Here is a 17,724-nt window from a genome sequence, read left to right as displayed (position 1 = left end):
CTGAAGGTGGGACCGCCCCAGTTTTGGGAACACCGGAATTTTTGGGATCTGGGACATTCCGGTTTCTCCTCCCCAAAATTTTGGAGCCTCCCGGATCCCAAACTTGGGGAAAACCTTGGAAAACCCCAAACCAACAAAAGCTCCCAAGAGCCACCAGAACTTTGGGAACTTTTGGGATCCAGGGCAAGACCAGGGAATTCCTGGATGCTCCTCTCCAAAATTTCAGCTCCTCCCGCCTCCCAAACTCCACAAAAAACCTTGGAAAAGCACCCCGAGCTCCATAAAAACCAGCGGCACCTGTCTGTTAAAAGGTTTTTATTTAACGTTTTCAACTTGAGGTAAAATACTTTTTATTTTTCATCCTTTTTTTTCCTTTTTTTTCCGTGTTTTTTTTTTTTTTTCTCAACTTCCATAACAAAATACGGAGCTATGGGATACCTCTGGAAAAAATATGTATATTATACATATATTTCTCTAACATTCCATCATATATATATATAATATATATATGCAACCCTTTTTCCTTGGAATTTATAGAAATCGGAATTTTCTAAAGGCACAAAATTTGGATTTTTTTTTTTGTTGTTTGTTTGTTGTTATTTTTTTTTTCTCCTCTACTTTACACCGTATGTACAAAGACACACTCCCAATCCCAAATTCCATAGGCTTTTCCCGATGGATTCCTGCAAGATTCGCACCAGGAAAATCAAAATCCCTCAAAAAGGATTTTTCTTTCCCTCCCCCCCAAAAAACACCAACCCTGCTAGCGGTAAATATTTCGTGAAAAAGCGCTAAAAAATCAAAAGTTTTTCCGTGAATTTGATGATTCCAACCGAGAGAAAATTCCTGGTTTTTTTTTTTTTTCAATCCCACCAGGATGAAAAAAAAAAAAAAAAACAAAAAAGAGAGAGAGAAACCAACGGAAAAACAGCTTAAAATAAAAAAACCCCAACATAATTACAGAATAAATAAAAAACTCTGGGACAACCCCATTAATGCTGTTGGATTTTTCCTCCTTTTCCTCCTCCCAACGGGAAATTCCCGAAAAAAATTCCCCCTGGGGTCGTCCCATCAAAAAGTTTTGTTTTTTATTTTGTTTTTTTTGTGGTTTTTTTGGTTTTTTTTTTACATTTTTCCTACGGATTCGCTACGAAAAAAGAAACGAAACGGAAAAAAAAAAAAACGAAAAAAACAAAACCCAAAAATCTGCTGGAAAAAAAACGGGATCATGCTCCGGGTTCAATTTATCCAGGAGAGAATTCCAACCATTCCCAACTTCCCGAGGGTTTTCTTGGGTTTTTTTTTATTAAATAGTTTGGCACATTGGAATTTTAGGAATTTTATCCTTAAAATTTTATCTTTTTTAAAACATTTTTTCCTTAAATTTTGATTTTTTTTTCAATTTTTTTTTCCTTTAAATCCGATTTTTTTTCTTTCTAAACGTTTTTTTATCCTCTTCCTGGTTTTTTTTTTTTTTTCCCTTCCTCTTCCTGCTTCTTTTTTTTCCTTCCTCTTCCTCCCGGGCTCCGTTGGGAAATCTGGGATTCCCGAGGCGCCGGATCCGTCGTCCTGAGTCCGGAATTCCCTGAACTCTCCCAGTTTTTAATTCTTTTTTTTTTTTTTGTCTTTTTTTTTTTTTTGCAGTGCAATGGCTGTGGAAAAACCAACATTCCCACCCTTCCCAAAAACCCCCCATCCCAAAAATCCTTTTTTAAAGCCACAACGATTCCAACTTTTTTCTGTGGGATTTCGAATCCAACGCTTGGGGGGGGGGAGGGAAGGAAAAATCCAGGATTTCACCCCCCCCCCGCCCCCGCCCTTTTCCCGACGGCTCCGGCACTTGGATTTGGGATCGGCGGCGGGAATTTCGGGAAAGGCCTCCTCGTGTAATTCCTGAGTTCATCCTTGCGCCCTCTCCGGGGTTTGTTTTTTATTTTTGGGATGATCCAGGGGTTTCTCACCCCGGTTTTTAACTCCACATTCCAAGAATCCCGAGCCCGGCCGGGCTGGGAATCCGGGGAATCGCTCCTGGTAGGGAATTTCTTCCCCTCCCCCCTTCCTGCTCCCAGAATTCCCAAAATCTGTGCTCCGAGAGCGAATCCTTGGGAATCTTCGGCCCCGTCGCTGCGTTTCCTGCGGATTTATCCCGCTGGGAGCACGATCCAGAGCCTGAGGAATTCTGCTGCGTGGGGAAAGAGCGGATTTACAGCACGACAACAGCGGGAGATTTGGGACTTCCTCCCCCCCCCAAAAAAACCGAGAAGCATCCGGAAGGATCCGCGAAATCCGAGCGCTCCCGGGAAAAATTCCCAGCAAAAGTCCACGTGGTTTAAGGCATGAGTCAAAGGGGAGGGGGGGGGGGGATCCAAACATTGGGAATCTCAGCGGGAATTCCGGCATTCCCGCTCCCGGGACTCACCACAATCATTCCAGCGTCCAATCTTCCTTCCAAGCATTCCCAACTCCACCCACACGGATTCCGGAGCGGGGAAAATTCCCGCTCCGGGCAAAAAACCAAAAAAATAACATTTTAATGCGTTAGGATTAAAGGCATCCGGTTAATTTTGTGTTATCCCGTTCCCATTCCCGTTCCCTGAAAAGTTTGGAGAGTTTTGCTCATGGCTTCTGCGAGAGAGAAGAAAAAAAAAAAAAAAAAAAGGCGGGAAAAGGGAAATTTTTCCAGGGTTTTCCTTCCTGGAAATCCACCGGGAACGCGGCCTCCATCCCGATTTTCCGAGTCTTCCTGAATCCTTTCCCCTGCTCCATGGACAGTGCAAAATTCCCGAGCTCCCTTTTCCCAAAAAAAAAAAACCAAACCAGCTCCTGGATGGCCGGGAAAGCCTCGCATCCGTGAAGAAAAAAAAACCCCGAAAAACCCCCGGATCTGGAGATTCCCGTCCCTCTAAAAACAGCGGGAATAACCCCGAGGCTGCGCCTGGAATTCCTCCATCCCGGCCCCGCTGGAGTCCTGAAGCTGAGCCGGCTTTTCCCGGGAAAACCCAGCGGGAATTCCGGCGTCTCACCTGCAAGTCAACAACGAAAACAAAGAACACAAATCCCAATCCCCCCCCTCCCCTCCCTTCTCCCACCCCTAAAATTCCCTAAAAATTCCCAGATCTACCCCACCCCCCCCTCCCCGCCCTTTTCCCAAACTGCTCTGCAACCTTGCTACATAAATACACGGATTTTTATGGATGTTTTCCAAGGTTTTTCCAGCCGGGATTAGGTGTCGGAGGCGGTGGCCACGGCCTTGGGCAGGTGCCAGATCCCGTTGGGAATTCCCTCGGGAATCTCCTGCCGGGAATCCCCATTCCAGCGGCGCTTCAGCCGCAGCTTGGGGGGCATCAGGGCGTCCTCCCTCTTCTCCTGATTGCCCGGATCTCCGCAGGAATCCCGGGATGGCTTTTCCACGCTGGCTTCCGCCGCCTCTTCGCCGGACGATCCGGGATGGGCGGGAATCGGGATCCAGGCCGGAGCCGCCGGGCGGGCGAACACCGGGAGCTTTTCCTCCTCTTCTCCAACCTCATCCCGCTTTTCCAGAGCTTCCTCCTCCTCCTTCTCCACAGCCGGCTCCACTTTCACCCTGGCCGGAGGGTTGGGCAGCTGCGGGGTTGCCGCTCCGGCCGCCGCTTCCTCGGGGCTTTCCATCCTCTCCCGGTTTTTCCGGCCGGCCGGAGGAGGCTGGAGCTTGATCGGGAACTGCGGCTGCTCTTCCAGAGGCACCTGGCATTGGAGAGGGGGAACCACGAGGGGATAACGTGGGAAAGTCCGGGGGCTCAGGTGGTAATTGAAGACGGAGCAGGCTTGGGAATGCAGGTAGTGCTTCATTTCCTCGGGATTGAAGGAAAAGCAGCTGCTCCCGGCGAACGGGCTGAGCCCCGGGGAGGGGCTGTAGGAAAACAGCGTGGGAGTCAGGGACAAAGCGGGAGAAATGGGAACGTTGAGCATTCCGGGACGCCCCGGAAGCGGCGACACGGCAAAGGGGCTGTGCGGGTGATCCGGGAAAATGCCCGGCCTGGGAAACAGCGGCAGCACCACGTCGGGCTTGCGCTTCTGCGCCGCGGCGCTGCCGGAAGGGTGCGACGGAGCCAGCAGATCCCGGCGCCAATCCGAGGTGTTCTCCTCCAGCTCGGGGCCTTCCGCTTTCCTCTCGGCGTCTCCCAGAGCTTCGGGGTGGGACGGGAGCAGCGATCCCGGTGGGAAGCGGGCGGCGGGCTGGGAATCGTCGGTGGGAGAGTGCGGATCCAGCGGCGGGAAGTGGAAGCGGGAGGAGGCGGTGGGGACGGGGGGAGCGCTCTGAGGGACCACGCCTGGGAACGGGGGAGAACGGGGGGGAAAAGTTAGGGAATGGTGCTGGTGGGATGGGGGAATTCGGGGATTGGGCGTTGGGAGATGGATCGGAGGGATCTGTGGGGATAGCTCGTCACAATCCACGGAAATACCGGGAATAGCCATGGAAATATCGCCAATATGCACACAGATCTCTGATCTGAGGGGGGATCCCATCAGTCCATGGAAATCTCTCCCATATCCATGGAAATCTCTCCAATATCCACACAGATCTCTGATCTGAGGGGGGATTCCATCAGTCCATGGAAATCTCTCCAATATCCATGGAAATCTCTTAAATATCCATGGAAATATCCTCAATATCCATGGAAATCTCCTCAATATCCACAGAAATCTCTGATCTGAGGGGGGATCCCATCAGTCCATGGAAATCTCTCCAATATTCATGGAAATCTCCTCAAGATCCATGGAAATCTCCTCAATATCCACGGAAATCTCTCCCATATCCATGGAAATCTCCTCAATATCCACACAAATCTCTGATCTGAGGGGGGATCCCATCAATCCATGGAAATCTCTCCAATATCCATGGAAATCTCTTAAATATCCATGGAAATCTCTTAAATATCCATGGAAATCTCCTCAATATCCACACAGATCTCTGTTCTGAGGGGGGATCCCATCAGTCCATGGAAATCTCTCCAATATCCATGGAAATCTCTTAAATATCCATGGAAATCTCTCCAACATCTATGGAAATCTCCTCAATATCCACACAAATCTCTGATCTGAGGGGGGATCCCATCAGTCCATGGAAATCTCTCCAATCTTCATGGAAATCTCCTCAAGATCCATGGAAATCTCCTCAATATCCATGGAAATCTCTCCAATATCCATGGAAATCGCCTCAATATCCATGGAAATCTCCTCAATATCCACACAGACCTCTGATCTGAGGGGGGATCCCATCCATCCATGGAAATCTCTCCAATATCCATGGAAATCTCCTCAATATCCACACAGATCTCTGATCTGAGGGGGGATCTCATCAGTCCATGGAAATCTCTTAAATATCCATGGAAATCTCTTAAATATCCATGGAAATATCCTCAATATCCATGGAAATATCCTCAATATCCATGGAAATCTCCTCAATATCCACACAGATCTCTGTTCTGAGGGGGGATCCCATCAGTCCATGGAAATCTCTCCAATATCCATGGAAATCTCTTAAATATCCATGGAAATATCCTCAATATCCATGGAAATCTCCTCAATATCCACAGAAATCTCTGATCTGAGGGGGGATCCCATCAGTCCATGGAAATCTCTCCAATATCCATGGAAATCTCCTCAATATCCATGGAAATAAACTCAATATCCATGGACATCTCTCCAACATCTATGGAAATATCCTCAATATCCACACAAATCTCTGATCTGAGGGGGGATCCCATCCATCCATGGAAATCTCTCCAATATCCACAGAAATCTCTCCAATATCCACAGAAACATTCCAACTCCAGGCCCTGCACAGGTCATCCCCAACCCCACCCTGTCCCTTGGGCAATCCTGGCAATCCTCAAGCTCTCCCAGCTGGCTGAAAATCCCGGATTCGAGCTTTTTTTTGGGGAAAAACTTTCCTGTGTTGCTTCCGGCTCCTGCCGGCTCCTTTCCCAGAGCCTACGGAGCCATTTTGAGGAAAATTCTCCCATTTCCACCTCCTGGATCCCCTTTTCCCACCAAAACCCCTCCATTTTGGATGGGGGGGGGGGGGGAATCCTGGCCAAAAAACCCCCTAATTCCAGGTTTGATATCCCAACCCCCACCCCAGCGGGAAAGAAAAGGGTTGGGATTAACCAAGAGCATTCCAAGTTCTCCCAGATTTGTTGGTTTTTGTTTTGTTTTGTTTTGTTGAAGTGCCCCAGGGACAGGAGGGAGCGGCCGGAGCAGGGAAAGGGAGCCGGGAACTGCCCGGACTCGTTTGCCCCGAGTTAATTACGGATTTACACTGAGCAGCTCCAGACACATCTTCCCACCCCCGTTCCTTGGCTTGGAAATGACATTCCCTTCTCCCAAAAAAAAAAAAAACAAACCCAAACCAGCTCCAAACCCCAGCAGGGCCCACAGGGGTGAAGCACCAACACCTCGAGGAGTTTCTTTTCCCCTCCTTTCTGGCCTTCCGGGAGCCTCGGGAAAACAAAACCTCGGCAGCAGCTCCGGGATTCCCTCAGGGAGGGGAGGCGGCTCCAGAGCCGGCGCCGGACCGAGGCTCCAGCCTGGAAAAATCCCTTTTTCCCCACACACAACCTGCTTTTTCTGCTCCCATCCCTATTTTCCCTGCTTTTTTCCCGGCTGGATTGGTATTCTGGGCTTCTCCCTGGGAGCTGGATCAGGAACCTCCAAATCGGGATTTTTTGTGGAGAAAAGTTTGGAATTTTCCTGAATAATAACTTCCAGAGGGGATTTTTATCTTTATGGATTCAATAATCACCAATTTCCCTACTTTTCCTGCTTTTTTCCTGCTTTTTCCCAGCTGGATTGGTGTTCCAGGCTTTCCCCTGGAAGCTGGATCGGGAACCTCCAAATCGGGATTTTTTTGAGGAGGAAAGTTTGGAATTTTTGGGAGGAACAACTTCCAGAGGCTTTGGGTTTTGTTTATGGATTCAATAATCACCAATTTCCCTCCTTTTTCTGCTTTTTCCCTGCTTTTTCCCAGCTGGATTGCCCTTCCAGGCTTTCCCCTGGAAGCTGGATCGGGAACCTCCAAATCGGGATTTTTTTGAGGAGGAAAGTTTGGAATTTTTCTGAATAATAACTTCCAGAGGGGATTTTTATCTTTATGGATTCAGTAATCACCTATTTCCCTGCTTTTTTCCTGCTTTTTCCCAGCTGGATTGCCCTTCCAGGCTTTCCCCTGGAAGCTGGATCGGGATCCTCCAAACCGGCATTTTTTTGAGGAGAAAAGTTTGGAATTTTTGGGAGGAACAACTTCCAGAGGCTTTGGGTTTTGTTTATGGATTCAATAATCACCAATTTCCCTCCTTTTCCTGCTTTTTCCCTGCTGGATTGGTGTTCCAGGCTTTCCCCTGGGAGCTGGATCGGGAACCTCCAAATCGGGATTTTTTTGTGGAGAAAAGTTTGGAATTTTTGGGAATAATGACTTCCAGAGGGGTTTTCTATTTTTATGGATTCAGTAATCACCAATTTCCCTCCTTTTCCTGCTTTTTTCCTGCTTTTTCCCTGCTGGATTGCCCTTCCAGGCTTTCCCCTGGAAGCTGGATCGGGAACCTCCAAATCGGGATTTTTTGTGCAGAAAAGTTTGGAATTTTTCTGAATAACGACTTCCAGAGGGGATTTTTATCTTTATGGATTCAGTAATCACCAATTTCCCTCCTTTTCCTGCTTTTTCCCTGCTGGATTGGCATTCCGGGTTTCTCCCGGGAAGCTGGATCGGGAACCTCCAAATCGGGATTTTTTTGAGGAGGAAAGTTTGGAATTTTTGGGAATAATGACTTCCAGAGGGGTTTCCTATTTTTATGGATTCAGTAATCACCAATTTCCCTCCTTTTCCTGCTTTTTTCCTGCTTTTTCCCTGCTGGATTGCCCTTCCAGGCTTTCCCCTGGAGCAGCTCGTGCCAGGCCAGGCTCCTCCAAGTCAGGATTTTTTGTGGAGAAAAGTTTGGAATTTTTGGGAATTGCGACTTCCAGAGGGGTTTTCTATTTCTATGGATTCAATAACAACCAATTTCCCTCCTTTTCCTGCTTTTTTCCCTGCTGGATTTGCCTTCTAAGCTTTCCCCCTTGGAGCAGCTCGTGCCAGGCCGGGCTCCTCCAAATGGAGATTTTTTTGTGGAGAAAAGTTTGGAATTTTTGGGAATTGCAACTTCCAGAGGGGTTTTCTATTTTTATGGATCAGGACAATCCCCCAGCTGTAGGAATTTGGCTCTTAGGGGACTTAATTCCCCCCAAAAATCACCTTGGAAAGGCCCTTTCCCCACGAAACCGCTGCTGACCCCGGGATAAACCTGGCGAAAGCCTTTTAGGGCAAAAAAGGGACATTTCTGCTCCGTTCCCAAACTTTTCCTCATTATCCTGAGGGATATTATATTTCCTCCAGGGAAAACCCTGTGATTTCAGCCAAAATCCAAGGAATTCCTGTTTTCCTCTGGGAACGCTGCGACCTCCAGGGAATCCCTCACAGCACCGGGCAGCAACGGGTTAAAAAAGCCCCTTTTTGGTTTAAAATGAGCGGGAAAAGGAGGAGGCAAAGGAGAAAAATCCACGGATTTTCTATCCCTGCAGCTCCTCTGCAAGGCCCCATACACTCACCTGGAAGCCGGGATCGCATCCCAAGGCCGCGGATCCTCTCATCCCTCGATCCCAAGGATCCCGAGGGAGACGAGCCCGGATCCCTCTGCCCGCAGCCCCCGGGATTCGCTCCCAGCCTTCTCCAGACCCACGGGGGTCACTCCCGGGTTCCTTTCCCCGCATTCCCACCCGGAATTCCCAAATTCCCGGCGTTCCCGGGCTCACCGTTGGGCCGGATGTTGATGAAGGGATAATTGGGCATCACCAGCTTGTTGAAGTTGAACTTGTAGGTGAATCGTTTGCCCTTGGTCTTGTGCAGGATCCTCTTGTTGTAGTAATATCTGGGAATTGGAAATAGAAACGGGGAAGAGCCGGATCAGAGCCCTCCAAAGGCCGCAAGTCCCTCCCAATTCCTGCGGGATTCCATCCCAACGTCCTGACTGAACCAGAAGGTGGAATTCTGGAACGGTTCTGGGGATGGAAGGAGCTCAAACAACGGATCAGAGCAACTCTCTCCGAATTCCTGAAGGATTCCATCCCAAAGTCCTGCTGAATATGGAATTCTGGAGCAGTTTTGGGATGAAAGGAGCTCAAATAGCCTTAAAAATCCATGGGCAGGGACATTCCCACTATCCCAGGCTGCTCCGAGCTGGCCTTGGACACTTCCAGGGATGGGGAATCCAGGATTTTTTGGTGTTCTGACAGCCCAGAGACTTTGGAAAAGGCTCCCAGGGACCCGCTGGGATTTTTGGGATGCCCCGTGCAAGGCCTGGACTGGGATTTCCCCCTTCCCAGCTCAGGATATTCCATGACTTCCTTCCTAAACACAAGGAAACCTCCGTGGATTGGGAAGTGGGAATTTGGGTGGGAATCTGAGGGATTTGGGGTGGGAATCTGAGGGATTTTGGGCGGGAATCTGAGGGACTTTGGGCGGGAATCTGAGGGACTTTGGGGTGGGAATCTGAGGGATTCCGGGTGGGAATCTGAGGGATTCCGGGTGGGAATCTGAGGGATTCGGGGTGGGAATCTGAGGGATTTCCATGGATTTACGGGATCCCCTCTCAGATCACAGATTTGTGTGGATATTGAGGAGATTTCCATGGATATTGGAGAGATTTCTATGGATTGATGAGAGATTTGTGCGGATATCTGAAATATTTCCATGGATTGATGAGGGCCCCCCTCAGATGAGAGATTTTTGTGGATTTTGGGGATGTTTCTGTGGATATTTCGGAGATTTCCATGGATATTGCAGAGATGCCCGTGGATTCATGGGATCCTCCCTCAGAACAGAGATTTGTGTGGATATTGAGGAGATTTCCATGGATATTGGAGAGATCTGTGTGGATATTTCAGATGTTTCCACGGATTGACGAGATCACCCCTCAGGTGAGGAATCTTTATGGCTATTGGAGATATTTCCATGGATTTATGAGAGATTCCCATGGATATTTGAGCTATTTCCATGGATTCCCGAATTCCCTCCTCTTTCCCACTCCCTGATCCACCCAGCACCCAAACCCCCCTCCCTCCAACCCCAACCAACCCCAAAAGGACCAGGAACTCCCTAAAAATCCGACGCCGGCCCCAAAAATTCCCACTCCCAGCTCTCCAAATTCCCATTTTCCTTCCTGTTCCTGCCTGGAATTCCCGGTGTTTGCCTTGGGCAGCTCCACCCAGGAATATCAGAGGGCGGGAGTCCAGGCTGGGCACTGATAAAGCCCTGACCCCGTCAGGGATTTGGGAATCGGCCGCTCCTGGAAAACCTGGGAGAGCTCCGAGGGGCTGGGATGGGTTTTCCATGGGCTGGGTTGGGAATATGGTAAGGAAATGGGGATAAAAAGGGTGGGAATGGGGATAAAAAGGGTGGGGAGGAGAGAGGGGAATGTTGGAGTGGAGGGTTTGGAGGTGGGAAGTGGCAATCCTGGAATTCATCCCTAAAACCCCGTCTAAACCAGGACAGGGAATCCTGGAATGGTTTGGGTGGGATGGGAACTTAAAAGATCCTTAAAAATCCATGGGCAGGGACAGCTCCCACTGTCCCAGAGTGCTCTTGGACACTTCCAGGGGTGGGAAATCCATGGAATAACCCGGGCCAGGGTTCTGAATTTATCCCTAAAATCCCATCGGAGCCATGGAACGAATCCTGGAACGGTTTGGGATGGGAGGATCCCTAAACCCCATCCAATCCCACCCCTTCCCACCATCCCAGCTCGCTCCAATCCCTTCCCAACCTCCCTTCAAACACCCCCAAGGGACGAGACAACACCACCCCAACATCCCAGTTTGGGGAAAACTCCCCAAAATTCCAGCTGGGAAACAAAAAAAAAAAAACCCCCAAAAAACCCTCAAAAAAACCCCAAAAAACCCCCCAAAAAAACCCCAAAAAACCCCAAAAAAACCCCCAAAAAACCCAAAAAAAACCCCAAAAAAACCCCAAAAAAACCCCAGAAAAAGCAGGGAAGCGCCGGCAGCACCGACCTGAGCGCCCGGCTGAGTTTGTCATAATTCATTTGGGGTTTGCATTTCCGACGGCCCCAGAGCCGAGCGACCTCGTCGGGGTCCTTGATGACGAACTCGCCGTATTCCCCCTGCTGCCAGGCGATGACGTGCCGGAACTCCTCCTTCTGCAGCAGCTCCAGGATGAAATGCCACAGCTGGATCTGCCGGGAGCCCGGGCTGGACTCCGTCTTGTAGGCCCACTCCGGGAAATGGTACCCTTGGGATGGGGGCACAAAAGGGGCAGAGAGGGGGGGAAAAGGGGGGAAAGTTGTTTAGGGAGGAACGGGAGCTCGGAGGTGGAGTTCTGTTAAATATTCCACGGGGGAGCAGGGAAATCCTGGTGGCCCATCCGGCTGCTCATTTCAGCCCCGTTTTCCTCGGAAAATCTCCCCAAAAAGCCACTCAGAACCACCAAAACCCCCCAAAAAAGCCACTGAGAACCACCAAAACCCCTCAAAAAAGCCACTCAGAACCACCAGAACCCCCCAAAAAAGCCACTGAGAACCACCAAAACCCCCCAAAAAAGCCACTCAGAACCACCAAAACCCCCCAAAAAGGCCACTCAGGACCACCAAAACCCGCCAAAAAGGGTAAAACGGAGCCACTGGTGGCTGGAATTCTGTTAAATATTCCACGGGGGAGCAGGGAAATCCAGGTGGCCCATCCGGCTGCTCATTTCAGCCCCGTTTTCCTCGGAAAATCTCCCAAAAAAAGCCACTCAGAACCACCAAAATCTGCCAAAAAGCCACTCAGAACCACCAAACCCCGGCCAAAAAGCCACTCAGAACCACCAAAACCCCTCAAAAAAGGTAAAACAGAGCCACTGGTGGCTGGAATTCTGTTAAATATTCCACGGGGGAGCAGGGAAATCCTGGTGGCCCATCCGGCTGCTCATTTCAGCCCCGTTTTCCTCGGAAAATCTCCCCAAAAAGCCACTCAGAACCACCAAAACCCCCCAAAAAGCCACTCAGAACCACCAAAACCCCTCAAAAAAGCCACTCAGAACCACCAAAACCCCTCAAAAAAGCCACTCAGAACCACCAGAACCCCCCAAAAAAGCCACTCAGAACCACCAGAACCCCCCAAAAAAGCCACTGAGAACCACCAGAACCCCCCAAAAAAGCCACTCAGAACCACCAGAACCCCCCAAAAAAGCCACTCAGAACCACCAAAACCCCTCAAAAAAGCCACTCAGAACCACCAAAACCCCCCAAAAAAGCCACTCAGAACCACCAAAACCCACCAAAAAAGCCACTGAGAACCACCAGAATCCCCCAAAAAAGCCACTCAGAACCACCAGAACCCCCCAAAAAAAGCCACTCAGAACCACCAAAACCCCCCAAAAAGGCCACTCAGAACCACCAAAACCCCCCAAAAAGGCCACTCAGAACCACCAAAACCCCGGCCAAAAAGCCACTCAGAACCACCAAAACCCCCCAAAAAGGCCACTCAGAACCACCAAAACCCCCCAAAAAAGCCACTGAGAACCACCAAAACCCCCCAAAAAGCCACTCAGAACCACCAGAACCCCCCAAAAAGCCACTCAGAACCACCAAAATCTGCCAAAAAAGCCACTCAGAACCACCAAAACCCCGGCCAAAAAAGCCACTCAGAACCACCAAAACCCGCCAAAAAAGCCACTCAGAACCACCAAACCCCCCCCCCAAAAGCCACTCAGAACCACCAAAACCCCCCAAAAAGCCACTCAGAACCACCAAATCCCCTCAAAAAGCCACTCAGAACCACCAAAACCCCCCAAAAAACCACTCAGAACCACCAAAACCAGCCAAAAAAGCCACTCAGAACCACCAAAATTCGCCAAAAAAGCCACTCAGAACCACCAAAACCCGCCAAAAAGCCACTCAGAACCACCAAAATCTGCCAAAAAAGCCACTCAGAACCACCAAAACCCCTCAAAAAGCCACTCAGAACCACCTAAACCTGCCAAAAAAGCCACTCAGAACCACCAAAACCCGCCAAAAAAGCCACTCAGAACCCCCAAAACCCCCCAAAAAAGCCACTCAGAACCACCAAAACCCGCCAAAAAAGCCACTCAGAACCACCAAAACCCCCCAAAAAAGCCACCAGAAACCACCAAAACCCGCCAAAAAAGCCACTCAGAACCACCAAAACCCGCCAAAAAGCCACTCAGAACCACCAAAACCCGCCAAAAAAGCCACTCAGAACCACCAAAACCCGCCAAAAAAGCCACTCAGAACCACCAAAACCCCCCAAAAAGCCACTCAGAACCACCAAAATCTGCCAAAAAAGCCACTCAGAACCACCAAAAGCCCCCCAAAAATGGTAAAATGGAGCCACTGGTGGCTGGAATTCCGTTAAATATTCCACGGGGGAGCAGGGAAATCCAGGTGGCCCATCCAGCTGCTCATTTCTGACTCTTTTCAGCCCCGTTTTCCTCGGAAAATCCCCCCCAAACCACCTAAAAATGGCAAAACCGAGCTGGATTCCATCAATTATTGGTGGCTGGAATGCCACTGAATATTCCATGTGGGAGCAGGGAGATCCAGGTCTCCTCTTCAGCCCCTTTTCCGTGGAAAATCCCCCCCAAAAAACCACCCAGAAATAGCAAAACGGAGCAGGAAAAAGCCCCAAATCCTTGGGAAACGCTCCCGTTTGGAGCTGGAAAAACCCTAAATGAGGGAATTTGGCCGAAACCGTGGAATTATGGAATGGTCTGGGTGGGAAGGATCTTCCTGTCCCACCCCAATTCCACGGGCAGGGACACTTCCCGCTATCCCAGGCTGCCCCAAGCTTCGTCCAACCTGGAATTAAACAATTCCAGGCACGGAATTCAGGCCAAAAAGGAAAAAAAAAAAATCCTGATTTGGAGGTTTTGGAGATTTTTTTTATGGGAAAAATCCCCTCCTTTTCCAGAGCCACCCACATCCCTGCCAGGAGACAAATCCCGGCAGGGAATCATCCCAAATCCACCCCAAATCCACCCCAAATCCATCTCCAAGGAGGGATTAATTTGAATTTCAAACCCAGCACCTCCACCCTCAGTTCCCCCCACGGGCTGGAGATTTCGGGAGAGGCGGGGATGAACATCCCCAGAGCTTCTTCATCCCGGAAAAAACTCGGGAAAAGCCTCTGGAATTCCTTACCTCCTCCTCCTTCGGGCTTATCCACGATGCTGCAGCCGGCTTTCATTTTCTCCCTCCTGCCAACGAGAGGGAAAAGCGGCGTCAGGCGCCATTCCCGACGGGATTTTTCCGGGAGAAAAGGGGGGGGGTAAAAAAACCCGGGTTTTCCCGACGAATCCCTGCCTGGAATCCCGGGAAAGGGGCCTGGAGCCCCGGGAAGGAGCCGTCAGACAGACAAAACAAGCCCTGCACAGTTCCCCTCCTGTTCCCAGACGGGCTCGGCTGCCAAAATACACAACTGGGAGCTCGCCCAGATGTGCCAGGGAAGGAGGGAGGGAGGGAGGGAAAAACGGGAAGAAAGGGAGGGGAGGGGAGCGGAATCCCAGCTGCTGATCCCGCCGGGATTTTCCAGTGGATTTTCCGATTTTCCCTGCTCGCTGTTGGGGGGGGCTGGAGATGGGGTTTGCTCGTCGTCATCCCAAAAAGGAACGGGGCTTGGGGAGGGCTGGGAGGGACGGGAGACCCCCGGGAGGGGTCAGAGACCCCCGGGATCGGGAACCAGAGACCCCCGGGATCGGGAACCAGAGGGGATTCCTGGGAGGGAACCAGAGACCCCCGGGATCGGGAACCAGAGACCCCCGGGATCGGGAACCAGAGGGGATTCCCGGGAGGGATCAGAGACCCCCGGGATCGGGAACCAGAGGGGATTCCTGGGAGGGAACCAGAGACCCCCGGGATCGGGAACCAGAGACCCCCGGGATCGGGAATCAAAGGGGATTCCTCGGAGGGATCAGAGACCCCCGGGATCGGGAACCAGAGGGGATTCCCGGGAGGGATCAGAGACCCCCGGGATCGGGAATCAAAGGGGATTCCCGGGAGGGATCAGAGACCCCCGGGATCGGGAATCAAAGGGGATTCCCGGGAGGGATCAGAGACCTCCGGGATCGGGAATCAAAGGGGATTCCCAGGAGGGATCAGAGACCCCCGGGATCGGGAATCAAAGGGGATTCCCGGGAGGGATCAGAGACCCCCGGGATCGGGAATCAAAGGGGATTCCCGGGAGGGATCAGAGACCCCCGGGATCGGGAATCAAAGGGGATTCCCAGGAGGGATCAGAGACCCCCGGGATCGGGAATCAAAGGGGATTCCCGGGAGGGATCAGAGACCCCCGGGATCGGGAATCAAAGGGGATTCCCAGGAGGGATCAGAGACCCCCGGGATCGGGAATCAAAGGGGATTCCCAGGAGGGATCAGAGACCCCCGGGATCGGGAATCAAAGGGGATTCCCAGGAGGGATCAGAGACCCCCGGGAGGGATCAGAGACCCCCGGGATCGGGAATCAAAGGGGATTCCCAGGAGGGATCAGAGACCCCCGGGAGGGACTGGAGACCCCCAGAGGCAGCGGCCAGCGATCCCCCGGGAAGAACCGGAGCCCCCCGGGGCTGGAACTCACAGGAGCCCCGCGGGAGGGGCCAGAGCCCCCCGGTCCCGACACCCAAACAACGCCCGGTGCCACCCGCAGCGGGTCCGTTCCCCGCTGCCCAGCACTGGGACACCCCCCCTGCTCCGGCATCGACCGGAGACCCCCGGGAGGGCTCCGAGACCCCCGGGACGAACCAGAAACCCCCGAGAGTGACCGGAGAACCCCCCCGGCACCGACACCCCCGCGGCCCGGCCCGGCCCGTCCCGGTTCCCCCGCGGGCCCCGCCAGCCCCGGGAGAGCTTCAAAGGCCGTAAATGGCCGCCGGGAGGGGCCGAGGCGCCGCGGCGGCGGCGGGGCCGGGGCTCCCGCTCCGTTACAGCCCCGCCGGCCTGTCCCGGCCTGCCCGGCCCGGCCCGGCCCCGCCGCCGCCCCAGCCCCGGGCGGTGCCGCTCCCCGGCCACCCCCGACACCCCCGGGAGCCGCCGCCAACCGGGGCCTCCCACGCTGCCCGCGCCGGGATCGGCGCTCCCGCGGCCCCCCCGGGCCCCGCTGCGCTCTCCCCCCACCCCCGGGCCCCGTCTGCCCCCACCCGGTAACGGAGGGGGGGGGGGGGGATCGGTGTTTACTCCACCCCCGGTAACCGGGGGGGCGTCCCGGCTTACCCCCGCCCCCCCAGCCCGGATCCGCCTCCTCGGTACCTCCCTGTTTACCCAACCCCCTCCCGGTAACCGGGGCCTCCCCCGGGCACCCCCCCGCTAACCGGGGGCTCCCCTTCGCCGCTCCGCGCTAAGCGCAGAGCCGCCGTTCCGCGCTTCCCGGTAGCCAGGGGGGTCCTCTTTACTCGCCACCCCCCGGCTCCCCGTTCACCCCCCCCCCCGCCCCCCCCGCTCCGGTAACTCCCGGTTCCTCCCCCCCCCCCCCCCCAAATCCCGCATCGCCCCCACCCCGCTCGCCGTGACCCCCCCCGGGACGCACCTGCGGGGGCGGCGCGGGCCGGGCCGGTGGCGGCGGGAGGAGCGAGGCCGGTTCCGGGAGAAGGAGAACGGAGGGAGGGCGGGGGGGGAAGCGGGGAAGGGGGCGGGCGGGCGGGCGGGGGGGGGGCGGGGGGAGATCGTTCCCGGTGCGCGGGGCGGGGAGAGGAAGGGATCCGGTTCTCTTTGCGGTGCCGCTTCTCCCGCTGCCGCTGCTGGTGGTGCCGCTGCCGCCGCCGCCGCCGCTTCTCCCGGTGCCTCCCCCGCGCCGCCGCCGCCGCCGCCGCCGCCGGAACCGGAACCGCCGCCGCCGCCCACGCGCTTCCGGGCAGCGCGCGCGCCCACGCGCTTCCGCTTCCGGTCCCGGGGAAGGGGAGGGGGGAAGGCGCCGGGAGCGCGCGCGCGGGAAACGCCCCTCCCTCAGAACCCCAGCCCCGAAACCGGGCCCGAACCGGGCCAAAACCGACCCGAACCGGGCCAAAACCGGCCTCAAAACAGCCCGGAAAACAGCCCCGAGACGGGAACAAATCCAGGGCCAAAACAGGCCCAAAAAACAGCCCCGAAACACAACACAACCCAGGGCCCAAACAGGCCCAAAACAGGCCTCAAACCAGCCCTGAAAACAGGCCCGCAATACCCCAAAACCGGCCCCAAAACGGAACCAAAGGCAGGGCCAAAACAGACTCAAAACAGGCTCAAAACACCCCAAACCAGCCCTGAAAACAGGCCCAAAATACCCCAAAACCGGCCCCAAAACAGAACCAAACCCAGGGCCAAAACAGACTCAAAACACCCCAAAACAGCCCTTAAAACAGGCCCAAAACAGCCCTTAAAACAGGCCCAAAATACCCCAAAACTGGCCCCAGAACAGAACCAAACCCAGGGCCAAAAACAGGTCCAAAAAGAGGGCCAAAAATGGACTCACAACAGCCCTGAAAACAGCCCCAAAACAGCCCCAAAGCAGCCCCAAACCCACGCCCAAAACAGCCTTAAAGCTGGCCCAAAATAGGCCCAAAACATCCCCAAAACACCCCCAAAACCAGCCCTAAAACACCCCCCAAAACCGCCCGCAAAACAGTCCCAAAACACACTCGGAACGCCCCAAAACAGCTCCCCCAAACAC

General features: G+C 53.3%; 1 protein-coding gene and 1 long non-coding RNA gene across 5 annotated transcripts in view; one reads left to right on the top strand and one right to left on the bottom strand.

The window, feature by feature from the left end:
* The window catches only part of LOC116436426, a 2,068-nt gene extending 1,160 nt beyond the window's left edge, over window positions 1-908 (top strand). The window contains exon 2 of the long non-coding RNA XR_004237010.1: window positions 7-908. This is a non-coding gene — a long non-coding RNA (uncharacterized LOC116436426). The remainder of the gene's footprint in view (window positions 1-6) is intronic.
* Window positions 909-1,479: 571 nt separating this feature from the next.
* ETV3 (ETS variant transcription factor 3) lies at window positions 1,480-16,700 on the bottom strand. 4 transcript variants are annotated; one of them, XR_004237005.1, is made up of 6 exons: window positions 16,606-16,700; window positions 14,229-14,284; window positions 11,083-11,320; window positions 8,827-8,942; window positions 2,420-4,310; window positions 1,480-2,182 (listed from the first exon to the last, which is right to left on the bottom strand). XR_004237005.1 is itself a non-coding variant. In XM_032093543.1 (5 exons), the coding sequence occupies exons 2-5, from the start codon at window positions 14,272-14,274 to the stop codon at window positions 3,223-3,225; spliced, it is 1,488 nt and encodes a 495-aa protein (XP_031949434.1). In that variant the 5' UTR covers window positions 14,275-14,284; window positions 16,606-16,700; the 3' UTR covers window positions 1,480-3,222. The 4 variants fall into 4 exon arrangements, 2 of the variants coding, with proteins under 2 accessions (XP_031949434.1, XP_031949435.1); XR_004237006.1 differs by having other exon boundaries at window positions 1,480-2,179; XM_032093543.1 differs by having other exon boundaries at window positions 1,480-4,310.
* Between the last annotated feature and the right edge of the window lie 1,024 nt (window positions 16,701-17,724).

Source organism: Corvus moneduloides, chromosome 29 (genome assembly GCF_009650955.1).
Source record: "Corvus moneduloides isolate bCorMon1 chromosome 29, bCorMon1.pri, whole genome shotgun sequence".
Classification (NCBI taxonomy): Eukaryota; Metazoa; Chordata; class Aves; order Passeriformes; family Corvidae; genus Corvus; species Corvus moneduloides.
The sequence above is the reverse complement of the archived record's forward strand: the minus strand, read 5'-3'. Positions and strand labels throughout refer to the sequence as shown.

What these genes read in the sequence shown, in the direction of transcription:
- ETV3 (XM_032093543.1), bottom strand. Translation starts at nt 14,274, where the DNA reads ATGAAAGCCGGCTGCAGCATCGTGGATAAGCCCGAAGGAGGAGGAG. An exon ending in TAAGCCCGAAGGAGGAGGAG is followed by an intron (nt 11,321 to 14,228) that starts GTAAGGAATTCC and finishes CCCCATCCCAAG; the next exon opens with GGTACCATTTCCCGGAGTGG. An exon ending in CATCAACATCCGGCCCAACG is followed by an intron (nt 4,311 to 8,826) that starts GTGAGCCCGGGA and finishes CCCCGTTCCCAG; the next exon opens with GCGTGGTCCCTCAGAGCGCT.